General features: G+C 45.3%; 1 protein-coding gene across 1 annotated transcript; it reads right to left on the bottom strand.

Annotated features, from left to right (window-relative positions):
* Positions 1-2,466: 2,466 nt before the first annotated feature.
* Positions 2,467-3,420, bottom strand: LOC120677998. Its single transcript, XM_039959166.1, has one exon. It carries the CDS (start codon positions 3,418-3,420, stop codon positions 2,467-2,469), a length of 954 nt encoding a protein of 317 aa, XP_039815100.1.
* Between the last annotated feature and the right edge of the window lie 9,944 nt (positions 3,421-13,364).

Raw genomic sequence — 13,364 nt, 5'->3', positions numbered from 1 at the left:
CAAAAGACTAACTATCTCCAGTGCAGGGCAATTATGCAATGAGATCATTGAATAATAATGCAACCATGACAAGAAGCATATACTCGATAACTCAGAATATACTTCAAGCAGATATCGGTAACCATAGTCTAATTCTATTACAAACGACCAAATATTACAAGAGAGAGCTAGAGATGAACCCATACCAGACTCTCGAGCAACTCCGGCGACTCGATGACTCCTAGACTTCTCCTAAACTCCACTAAGCCTAAAGACTATGCAAGAAGGAACTTGAGAGGTGAGTGAAGTGAGGTGTGTGTGTGTGTGTGTCCTATTCTCTACCCCCCTTGTATTTATAGGAGGCAGCCACCGTCCGCAACACCCCAAACCGACCTAAAGGAGCAACAGGGGGGCGCCACATGGCAAAGTTGAGGCGGTGGGGCCCATGGGCCTGGTCGGCCGACCTATAGGTCGGCCGGCCTGCCCTGGCCGCCAACTGCCCCCAACTACTGGGGGTTGGGCTTGTCTGGGCCTCCTTGTCTGATCCACACTAGGGTTGGCCTATCTTGACTTGTTTTGCTTCAGTTCTTGGGCTGCACTTGGTCCATTTGAGCCTAAATCGGTACTATGATATTTTCTACTGGGCCAAAGTGTGCTTGCAACCTGCATATTAGCTCAAAAACACAACTTCCACATTCTAGAAGGTAAAGTGTTGTTTAGGGACTTTATTGAATATAAGTACGTGTAAGAAATGCAAACTCTCATGATTTTCTGATCAAGTTGACGCCTGGAAATGGTCGTTAGTGAGCGTCAACAAGATCCCCCAAGATGTCCTTTGCTCGTCCCGAGCAAAGTAGGACAAATCAGGTTGTTGATCAGAAAATCACTTTGACTTGTACCTTACCTGTCATGTCATAGTCTGAAGCAAAGAGATTCGTCTTTAAGCTCAAATAAGTTGGTTAGCATACCTTTGCTCAATTACCTTAATCCCTCATGGGGCTTTTCAGCTGTCTCCTTGTCTTGGGCTGTTGAGAGTTAGAATGGTGCATAAAGTAATACTTACTTGTTTCTAGATCTGCAATCCATCTGGAGATACCTTTTTGAAAGATTTTTGAAAACATGGCAAAGCTCCCAGGATAACTCTCTCGAGGAACTCATCTTGTATTTCCTTACCAGGGTAGTGTTTGCCTTTGATCTTCCCTACTGCTATAAGCCTTTGTGGAGCTCAAGGTAGGATAAAAACAGGACACACTTGTATTCTATTTATTGTAAAGTCAAAGAGAGGATCCAAGAAGAAACAAGTCATGCAATCTTGATCAAAAGGTGCAAGTGTATGAGTGGATGGATGGATGGATGAATATGGCTTACTCCTTAAGGTGATGTCTTTTTTCTCTCGAATCATCCCTATCTCCTTTTTTTTAGACATGGTTGCCCACTTTTTCTTTCTTTTTTTTGGGTCATGCTTCTTGGCATGCCATCTTTTCTTTTTGGGACAACCATAATCTAACATTATTTCAGAGATGTTCTACAAGAGAGATCACCGAGAGATGGAGCATTTATTAATGTGGAATGGATGGTAGTACTAATTCCCAGTGTAGGAATGTAGCAACTGGATGGGACGTGTACGTGCTTATGATCGAGAAAGCATGAAGAGTATCTCACTAGGGTCACCCAATTTGACAAAACTCATCAGAACATCAAGCAACATATGTATAAGGTTTTTTTTCATGGAGTATGACATATGGCTCTGGTAGGACATTACATATCGCTGGGGAACTTGCCTTTTTAAATTTTACTTTTGAAAACAACTCCAGACTTCAAGCATTACTAGAACAAGCTTGCAGAACCTTATTTACCATATCTAAACTCACAACAACTTAGACTCAGATCAAGCGTATGCAACCCACGGAACTTTCTGGTTTATTGGCAAGATACTTGCGTAACCAACGAATATAAACTCAAGAGAACTCTTATTTTCAAGACTAGGCACAACAGACATTATAAAGCAAAGCAAAACTCATCCTTTCAACTTATCAAGGGGAGTTAAAACATTCTTACCGCGCATCATGGAAAAAAGGGAAATAAAGCAGTAAATTTTTATTTTATTTTTAGAAGTTTTTATCAAATTTTATTGAAAGCAAATAAAAGGGATACAGTTGACTTAAGGGAGGGGACCTCCCCCAAGCTAGCTCTTGGTTAGGTTCGAAAAGCAGGACCTTTCTCCATACCTGATTAGGTTGATGTCGTTTCGTCCGTACCTAGAGAAGTAGTAGTGGTCGATGACGTCTTGTTCTTCTTGCGCCACACCTTCTTAGTCTTCTTTGGTGGTGTAGGCGGCGCAGGAATAGGATCCTCGAATGCAGTAGCCTTTGAATTACCCCTCTTCTTGTCCCTTTTTGAGTTCGCTAGATTTTCTTTCATAAGTGTCTTCATAAAAGGTATAAGACTATCTTTTTGAGAGGGTGTAACATCAACTTCTTTGATTTTCTAAGGATTTGGCCCAAACTTGACTCGAATCATCAAGCATTGCTCTTTCTTGGGTCGGAAGTCAAATTTCTCCTCTTTACCATTGATATGGAGTCGGATTTCTCCGGCCCCAACGTCAATATGTGCATCTGCTATATTGAGGACCGGCCATCCTAGAATGAGAGCAGTCTCCTTCTGATTATCCATATCAAGCACCACAAAATCGACTGGAACAAAACAGTCCCGAACTCTCACTGGGACATCCTCAGCGATTCCTTCTAGGTGCCGTACTGAGGAGTCAGCCAATTGCAACTGCATGGGTGTTGGTGTCAACTCTGTGTAGTTGAGTTGGTCGAAAACCGCCTTCGGCATCACACTAACACTAGCTCCCAAATCACATAAGGCTTTGTCGAAGTTCTGTGCCCCTATCGAACATCTGATAGTTGGGAATCCTGGGTCCTTCTTCTTCTCGGGCAATTGTTGAAGTATAGCTGCACTGCATGCCTCAGGGAGCTTGATTACTTTGGTAGTTGGCAGTGGTCGCTTGTTGTTGATTATGTCCTTGATGTAGCGAGCATAGGTCGGAACCTTCATAGCATCCATCAAGGGCACATTGATGTTCACTTGCTGTATTATCTCAACAAAGCGGCTGAACTGCTCATCTGTACTTGGCTTCCTTGCCCTCATAGGGAACGACAATACTTGGGTATCATAAAATTCATGCGGAGCCGTCTTCCCTTCATGAACTTCCTCGGGTTCCTCCTCCCGAGGTGGTTCTTCTGCCACCGGGCTTGCTTTCTTCCTGTTAACATGGTTAGGATAGGGCGGGTCTTGAGTAGTTTTACCTCCTCGTGTGGTTATCGCCTTAACATTCTCCAAAGCAGGGGGCATGGTCGCAGCCACTTGAGCCAGTTGAGTCTCAATCATCCTGTTGAAACTCGACTGATTCTTGATGACAGTGGAGAATCCGTCCATCTTGGCATGGATAGTCTCCATAGATTTGTCCATAGCGGCCAACTTCTTCTGAAGGAACTCATTGATCTTCGCTTGGCCGTAGACAAGATCTCTCAAGGTAGGCTGGTTAGGACCGAAAGAATTCGAATTCCCATTACCTCCTTGGTAATATGGGCGTGGTTGATTCCACCCCTGACCTCCTTGTGGACGAAACCCATTGCTGCCATTGAGAAATAGAGCTTCTTCTTGGGTTTCTGGGCAATTGTCGCCTGAATGTCCAATATTCCCGCAGACCTCGCACGTCATGCGAGCTTCCAAGGCTTGAAGTGTTTGCATTTGAGCCTTATCTTGGGAATAATCCTCAAATTTCTTGAGGAGGAGATCAATCTTCATAGCGAGCACGTCAGTCTCCTTGACAGAGTGCATACCTCGCTGCCGCGGTTGGAGGTGATCATCGCTCCAACCTTGGTTGGAAACCATCTTCTCGATCAATGATGTAGCTCTTTCAGTGGTCAGCGAGAAGAAAGCTCCACCCGCAGCGGCATCTACATGATCACGTGATGGCTGTGTCAACCCGTTGTAGAAGTTCTGTAGAATGAGCCAATTGTCCATTCCATGGTGCGGACACGCCAGAATGTACTCCTGAAGCCTCTCCCAAGCTTCCGGAATTGACTCATTTGATGCCTGCTGGAAGATCGAAATCCGACCACGAAGAGCATTGGTTTTGCCCGTCGGGAAGAACTTCGAGAGGAACGCCTTGGCACATTTGTCCCAAGTATCCACAACAGCCTTGTTAGCATAAAACCATTGCTTCGCTCTCCCCAAGAGATAGAACGGAAACAGACGGAGACAGATTACATCTTGTGATACACCCTTGATAACAAAAGTACTGCAGAGTTCCAGGAACTGCTGGAGATGAGCGCTGTAATCATCATTGGCCTTGCCACAGAATGGGCTGTCCTGCACCATCGTAATGAGACCTGTCTTGATCTCGAAATTTTCTCCTCCGGTGTTAACCTCGGGTCTGGTTGGGACCTAGCTAGCAGATGGAGCAGAGTAATCACGGAGTGTCTTCTGGTCCATAGCTCTAGGATCTGACGACGATGCGATGACTGGATCAACTGCCAAGAGTGATCTCCGAGGTGATACGAGATGAGCTCGCGTCCTCCTCAAAAGTGACTCTGGATCGGAATGAAAGTTTTGCGGCAAGTCGAAACCGGTCATACACTACCCTATTTTCATATCAACAAAGACAAAAAAACAAAGCCAAGTTAGCCTGTTTAGCATGCGAATACCAATCTCGATTTTGTTCACAACTTTGTCTATATATTCCACTCTGTGCCTTCCCCGGCAACGGCGCCAAAAATGCTTGTTGGCGCCTACCAACATCACCTGGCGATGATGCCCGTAGACGCCAAGTTTGGGTGGCAGTATTTCATGAACCACGAATAAATCCGCAAGCGCACGGAATACTGCTGTAGCATTTTGCCCGGGAGTATACCGGGGTGTCATTTATATTTCAGCAGGGAAGGCGATGAGTGGGAGAGTATATAGATTAGTTCGTGAGCTCTATCTAGATTGGATATTCTCATGCATAAACAGGGGTAAGATAATAACATGTTAGGAGGTAGTGTGAGACACACACAAACTACCCTCTTGGATAAATAAAAGATAAAGATTGCTTTAGGCCGGGAGCAAGGTAAAAGTCAGAGCTCGAGTCAGCTGTGCTATGCTAGCTATATCTATACTTTCTCATTAGTTAGCTTGTCAGAGATTAAACTACAGAACAGGGAGATTGCTATCGAAGTAACGAGAGGAGCCCGTACACCCCGGCGACTTTATGTACCTCCTACCCCCCATACCGAACATGGAGGATTACTAAAAGGCTCGGACAGGGCTGTCACCACCTGCCGGCTACATCTACAAACCGTGGGTATAGTTGACATCCAGCAACTCTTAGCAAATCTAGACACCATGTCTACACCAGTAAGGGATACTCTAGTGTCCCGCGTGGAGCCCCCACCCTCTGGATGGACAGACATCACACTAGAGCAATCATACGAATACTGGAACAGTTGATAGAGTTCTAGGAACAAAAGACTAACTATCTCCAGTGCAAGGCAATTATGCAATGAGATCATTGAATAATAATGCAACCATGACAAGAAGCATATACTCGATAACTCAGAATATACTTCAAGCAGATATCGGTAACCATAGTCTAATTCTATTACAAACGACCAAATATTACAAGAGAGCTAGAGATGAACCCATACCAGACTCTCGAGCAACTCCGGCGACTCGATGACTCCTAGACTTCTCCTAAACTCCACTAAGCCTAAAGACTATGCAAGAAGGAACTTGAGAGGTGAGTGAAGTGAGGTGTGTGTGTGTGTGTCCTATTCTCTACCCTCCCTTGTATTTATAGGAGGCAGCCACCGTCCGCAGCACCCCAAACCGACCTAAAGGAGCAACAGGGGGGCGCCACATGGCAAAGTTGAGGCGGTGGGGCCCATGGGCCTAGTCGGCCGACCTATAGGTCGGCCGGCCTGCCCTGGCCGCCAAGCACCCCCAACTGCTGGGGGTTGGGCTTGTCTGGGCCTCCTTGTCTGATCCACGCTGGGGTTGGCCTGTCTTGACTTGTTTTGCTTCGGTTCTTGGGCTACACTTGGTCCATTTGAGCCTAAATCGGTACTCTGATATTTTCTGTGATTTTCTGCTGGGCCAAAGTGTGCTTGCAACCTGCATATTAGCTCAAAAACACAACTTGCATATTCTAGAAGGTAAAGTATTGTTTAGGGACTTTATTCAATATAAGCATGTGTAAGAAATGCAAACTCTCATGATTTTCTGATCAAGTTGACGCCTGGAAATGGTCGTTGGTGAGCGTCAACAGGTGCCCATGGAGTTGATCGAGCATGCCTTGAAAGTCGACTCTAAAGCCACACCAAAGAAGCAGCGGTTACGGCGTTTCTCACTGGACAAGCGAGAAGCCATCAAGAAAGAGCTGGCAAAACTACTCGCAGCAGGCTTTATCACGGAGGTCTACCATCCTAAATGGCTGGCCAACCCTGTTTTCGTCCAGAAGAAAAACAACAACGAGTGGAGGATGTGTGTCAACTACACCGATCTAAACAAGCATTGCCCAAAGGATCCTTTTGGGCTACCACGCATTGATCAAGTAATCGACTCCACAGCGGGATGTGTCCTGTTATCCTTCCTCGACTGCTATTTGGGGTATCATCAGATCGCCCTGAAAAAAGAAGACCAAATCAAGACAGCCTTCATCTCCCCTTACGGGGCATACGCCTACAAGCCCATGTCCTTCGGGTTGAAGAACGCTGGTGCAACTTACCAGCGTGCGATACAGCAGTGCTTCGCCGATCAGCTACATCGCAATGTTGAAGCCTATGTAGACGACGTCATCGTCAAGACCAAGACCCAAGATCAATTTATCACTGAACTGGAAGATACCTTCAACAGCCTCCGAAAATTCCGCTGGAAACTCAACCCAACTAAGTGTGTCTTCGGCGTACCCTCTGGAAAGCTACTCGGATTCATCGTCAGCAATCGAGGAATCGAGGCCAATCCAGAGAAGATCAATGCCATCATGGCCATAGATGCTCCAACTACTATCAAGGACGTCCAGAAGCTCACAGGCTGCATGGCAGCCATGAACCGGTTCTTGTCTAGGCTTGGTGAACGAGGCTTACCCTTCTTCAAGCTCCTCAAGCAACAAGACAAATTCGAGTGGACTACAGAAGCCGCGGAAGCACTCAAGAATCTCAAGCATCATCTCCAGTCACCGCCGATTCTAACAGCTCCACTACCTCGCGAGAAACTACTCCTCTACATCGCTGCGACTACTCATGTAGTCAGTATGGTGATAGTAGTCGAACACCCGGAGGAAGGCCACGCCTATGGCGTCCAGAGACCAGTTTACTTCATCAGTGAAGTGCTCTCTGAATCAAAGGTTAGATATCCATCAATTCAGAAACTTCTCTATGGAATTCTAATCACCTCCAGGAAGCTTCGACATTACTTCGACGAGTACAAGATCTCAGTAGTAACTGATTTCTCATTGGGGGATATACTTCACAATCGGGATGCCACTGGACGAATTTCAAAGTGGGCAGTTGAACTGGGAGCCTTGGAAATCAACTTCAAGCCAAGAACAGCGATCAAGTCACAAGCACTAGTCGACTTCTTAGCTGAATGGCGGGAAAATCAAATCCCGGCACCTCACAGTGTTCCAGAGCATTGGGTAATGTACTTTGACGGCTCACTCAAGCTCGACGGAGGCGGCGCAGGAGTTCTGTTCATCTCCCCCAAGGGAGAACAATTGAAGTATGTGTTCCAAATCTTGTTCAAAGTCTCCAACAACGAAGTTGAATACGAGGCACTACTACATGGCCTTCGACTAGCAGTTTCTCTCGGCATCAAGCGACTACTTGTATACGGAGATTCTCTACTCGTCGTCCAGCAAGTAAATAAAGAGTGCGACATCAACAAGGATACAATGGATGCATACGTTGAAGAAATCAGAAAGCTCGAAAACAAGTTCTCAGGATTGGAAATCCACCACGTAGATCGTGACAACAACGTGGGAGCTGATATCCTTTCCAAACTCGGATACAGAGCCACCTGGAGTCTTTGTTCATCAACTTCATCATCCATCAGTCAAGATACAAAGCCAACAGGCCACTGACATGGAGGCCCTAGCCACAGTCAGAGAAGTACTGATGATCAAATAAGATTGACGGACCCAGTTTATCGACTCTATCAAGGAGTTCAAGCTTCCACCACATGTCGATCACAAAAGCGCTGAAGCTGCCCGCATCATCAGGCGTAGCAAGGGTTTCGTCCTCGTCGGCGACAACCTATACAAGCGCTCTGCTTCAGGCATCCTCATGAAGTGTGTTACCCTCAAAGAAGGCAAAGACATCCTCAGGGAGATACATGAGGGAGTTTGCGGCAATCACGCCACGTCGAGGACACTAGTCGGCAAGGCTTACAAGTCAGGATTCTTCTGGCCAATAGCTGTTTCAGATGCAGAAGACCTTATCAAACGATGCCCTGACTGCCAATTCTTTGGCAAAAGGACTCACGTTCTAGCACACAACCTGATAACAATCCCTCCTTCATGGTCGTTTGCTTGTTGGAGTTTGGACATGATCGGACCATTAACAGTAGCTCCAGGAGGATTCAATCATGTGCTGGTAGCAGTCGACAAGTTTACCAAGTGGATCGAGTACAAGCCTATTGTCAAGATCTCATCAGATCGAGCAGTGGATTTCATCTCTGACATCATCCACCGGTTTGGTTTTCCCCACACCATCATTATAGATCTTGGCTCTAACTTCACATCTCAGTCGTTTTGGGATTTCTGCGACAACTCTTGCATCGAGGTCAAGTATGCTTCAGTGGCTCACCCTTGAGCAAATGGTCAAGTAGAGCGTATGAATGGCCTAGTACTCGACGGCTTGAAGAAAAGACTCTACGACGCTAACACTAAGAAAGGTGGCAAGTGGATTCAAGAATTACCCCATGTGGTCTGGGGGCTGCGAACGCAGCCTAGCAAAGCAACTGGACAGTCTCCCTTCTTCCTCACCTACGGGTCAGAGGCTATTCTACCCGCATATATCATGTGAAAATCTCCAAGAGTAGAAGCCTATCAAGAAGGAGAAGCAGACAAAGCACGACAACTTGAGTTAGATTCAGTCGAAGAAGCCAGAATCAATGTTTTAACCCAATCGGCTAGCTATCTTCAAGGAGTCAGACGCTATCATGATCGCAATGTCTAGCAAAGATCTTTCAACATTGGAGATCTAGTATTACGAAGGATTCAAGATGAGACAGGACTGCACAAGTTAAATTCCAGATGGGAGGGGCTTTCATCGTAACTAAGGTTACAAGACCCGGATCATACAGAATTACCGATGCAGACGGCAATGAGGTACCCAATTCCTGGAATATTGAGCACTTGCGCAGATTTTATCCTTGATCCAAGTAACATGGTGATGTCAGATAATCTCTTTAAAAAGGCAACGATCATCATCAGCTTGTCGACTACATTAAAGGCAGTTTTCAATCTGGCAGCATCACCACTACTCTCCAAATAGTTCATCCAACCAGGGTAATCTATTCAGATTCATACCGACCTAGATAACCTGCTCCGGATAGCTTACACAGTTATTCTTTGGATAACTATACAAGCCACATCCTTGTCCTTAGTATAAGGACACAACCTACTCGTCTAGCTCGAGAAGGTGTATGGATACATTTACTAGTTGTCCATCTTGGGTAACTCGACGGAGTTCACCCTAACAGGTCAACTATAAGGAACTCCAGGCCTACTATCAAGGCAAAACTACTCGCTTGCACGAGTATGTCTTGGATACTACTACATTTTGTCCATATTGGGTAACCCGACGGGGTTCATCCTAATAGGTCAATCTTAGTAGTTACTCCAGTCTACAAGTTGGACACCCTATTCGCTGGCTCGAATAGGTTTTGGATACTCCTTTGGCATTTTCATCTTGGGCAACCCGATGGGGTTCGTACCTAACAGACTTGCCCTAAGAGTTACTCCAGTCCTCGGAGAGGACACCTTACTCGCCTCGCTCGAGTAAGTTTTGGATATCCTTTTGACATTTACGTCTTGGATAACCCGACGGGGTTCATACCTAATAGTTTTGTCTTAAGGATTACTCCAGTCCTTGGTCAGGACATACTACTCACTTGCTCGAGTAGTTTATGGATATCCTTACAACTTTTTCTCCTTGGATAGTCTGACGGGACTCACCCTAACTGATTAACTTTAAGGATCACTCCATGCGAGTATTCTGCTCAATCGATCGACTAATTCATACTTATCCTACGGTATCAGATCATGCTTCTGAAGGCACACCAACAGGATGCAAGCTATGAACAATGACAAGAACTCACTAAAAATTACAAGAGTTGTTACAAGCAGTCTACTATGCCAAGTTCTTAAGAATTTCCTCAGCAATCACTTCTGATTCTTTACAATACTCCCGGAATTTCTCGTCAAAACAATTTGGAGCTATTCCTTTAGCTATGGGAGCTAAATTAAACTGAAGCAAGTAAGACTTGATAACTCCGGTCATGTGGGTCAAATAATTCTTGGAGGTAGCAGTCATGACATCAAAGATCTTCTTGGGAGCCTCTTCTAAACGCTCTACCAAGGACTTGCCATTCGACGACCCTTCTTTAGAATCGACCATATCCACAAGGGTTTGAGCTGCTGCTACTAGTCGAGTATGGTCACCTAGAGAACCTGATGAAAGGATATTTCAATAATTATTATTGGCATAGCGGTATCAAGACACAAGATCAAATACTCACAAGCTTGGGCAATCTGCAACTGTTCTTGAAGTTTTGATCTCTCTTCTTCAAGGCTCTTGATCTGCCGCTTCATGTCACATATTTCCAGATGATGCTTTCGGTTTTCTTCATATAGCTTGTTCCGAGCAGGAAGGGATTCATCTAGTCATCTGGCAATCAAAGCATTCTGCTGCTCCAAGGTTTTCTGAATGTCAATAGTCTTATATAAAGCTTGAGACTTCAAGAAAGATCGATTGACAATGTCATGCAACATACAAGGCAAGACTAGTTAGACATCACGAACTACTCGACGAAAACAAGTAGCAGCAAAAGACTCACCTTAGTATATTTGAAGCTCCATTGCATATAGTCAGCAAGCTTCTTTACATTGTCTATGGGCAACAATGGATCATCAAACAGTTCCTTTCCCAACTCCTCCTAGGTTGACTGAGGTATAGATTGAAAGGGTACTTGTCGAATGGCAGGGCCTCTCGATCCTCCAGCTCCACTATCACCAGTTCCACCAATATTGGAAGCAATTTCAGTAGCCGCAGGAATATTTTCGAGCACATCAGGATTTGGCTTATTTGACATCCTAGTCGTGTCTGCATCTGGCAATCCGGCAGATGGGTTCTCGATCAACCCAATTATTGGCGATTCGGGGGCTGATCGACTAGTTCCTTCCGAACTACTCGACATCCAGTTACGAAAATCTTGGATTTGATCTTTTTCATGTGCTGGTAGATATTGGATCCTAGGCCAAGCAAGATTTACAATCAGAAAGCTAAGGCAAACATGATGAAATCAAAAGAATATCATATTCTTACTGGCCAACATCATGACGAGGAATTTTTCTCTGCAACAAAGCTCCAGGAGTTGGTTTCCGCTTCTTGCTATCATCAGAAATAGCATCTACTAAAGTTGGAGGCATACAATACCATGACTTATAATTCTTCTGCAAGAGAGGCAAAGAATTCGTCAGAAGATCAAAAATTTCAACTACAAATACTCGACAATGTTTCCCAAACACGTACCCATGCATTTTTGGGAGGGTTTTCCGCCCAGAAGAGTGTTGGAAGTTTCAGAGACTTGTCGAAGTTGTTGAGTACCTTGCAGCATCTTCTGATTACTTCAGACTAAGCCATTGGTTCTGGTGACATTCTGTTGGGATCTTGTGTGCCTTCATATCTAAAGGCAGGATGCTTACGATGCTGGAGAGGCTGGATCCGACGGCTTACAAAGGAAAAGACCACATGATCACCGGTGACTCCTTTATTTTTCAAATGAGCAATGGCTTTGAGGATGCAATCAACTTGCTTGCCACCAGGTCCGTTATTCAATCAGCTCTCTTGGATTCGGGGGCACCAGGAATCCTTTCTGGAAGTGGAGATTCAAAATTCCCAACATGAAACCAGAATTTTTTCCACTCGGCTCCTTTACCCGATGGATCATACACCAAGTACTCGTCTCGGGATTTAGGATGGAGTACTAATTCACAACCTCCGACAACGGCGGGTTTGGCAGAATTCAGAATAGGAATAAGAGTAAAAAAGTGTTGGAAAAGGTCAAAGTGGGGAAGAATGCCAAGAAATGCTTCACAGAAATGGGTAAAGATGGAAAGATGCAAGATTGATTGTGGCGTCAGATGATGCAATTGGATACCCCAGAATTGCAGAAGAGCATAAAAAAATTCCGATACGGGAAGTGCAAGATCATGTTCCACAAAATCATGGAATACAACGATCTCGAGGGTACCTTCCATGTGGTAATCTTCTTCTTCCCCTGCACGCCATTGGATCACACCATGAGCCTGGAGGAGACCCAAATTTTCCAATTCTTGCACCACTGCTTCTGACATTTTTCTTCTGCGCCAACTTGTTGACATATTGGCAACCGCTTCCTCTTCAACCTTGGATTTGTCCTTCTTGGGAGCCATCTCAATGTCACGAGCTTAGTCTCGGGGGCTATGAGAGGGGCTATGGATGACACCGGGAATGGGCAAGTATGAATCTGAGTTTGACGGCGGCCAGGAGTTCAAAGGGTGAAACCCTCAAAAGATACCAGATGGATTTATATAGTCTTTGATGGCAATTTCGTGAATAACCAGGAAGTTCAACAGTTCCCTTTTTCTTACTCAGGGAGGTTTTCATTACTTATTCTGCCACGAGTTTCCTTTGATTCTTAAATCTAAATGGAGAGATTTAAATTCAAGACTCGGGGGCTATGGGATATGTGTATCAGAGATTCATTTTTCAAATTTCTTGGAAAAATGAAGCAAAAAAGACTGAAGCGACCCTCAGCCTGATTCTGCGATTAAACCTAAGGCTTGGGGGCTACTCCATATGGAGCGCGAGTACTTCGCGCACCATATATGACCAAGATTTCGGGGCTTGAGCACCTCACAGCCTCGAAGCAACCAGAAGTACTTGGAGGACTACTCGATGTACCTGAAGGGAGCAACCAGAAGGATGATCCGACTACTTGAAGTATTCGAAGACGTCCAACCAAGTACTCGATGCCTGCAGGACTCGGCTACGAAGAGCTCGGGGGCTTGTCAAACCCGGGGCAGCGGGACTGCTTATAGGCATAAAATGTTCTAGAGTAAGGGATAGCACATG

Source organism: Panicum virgatum, chromosome 6N (genome assembly GCF_016808335.1).
Source record: "Panicum virgatum strain AP13 chromosome 6N, P.virgatum_v5, whole genome shotgun sequence".
Classification (NCBI taxonomy): Eukaryota; Viridiplantae; Streptophyta; class Magnoliopsida; order Poales; family Poaceae; genus Panicum; species Panicum virgatum.
The sequence above is the reverse complement of the archived record's forward strand: the minus strand, read 5'-3'. Positions and strand labels throughout refer to the sequence as shown.

What these genes read in the sequence shown, in the direction of transcription:
- LOC120677998 (XM_039959166.1), bottom strand. Translation starts at nt 3,420, where the DNA reads ATGGACGGATTCTCCACTGTCATCAAGAATCAGTCGAGTTTCAACAGG.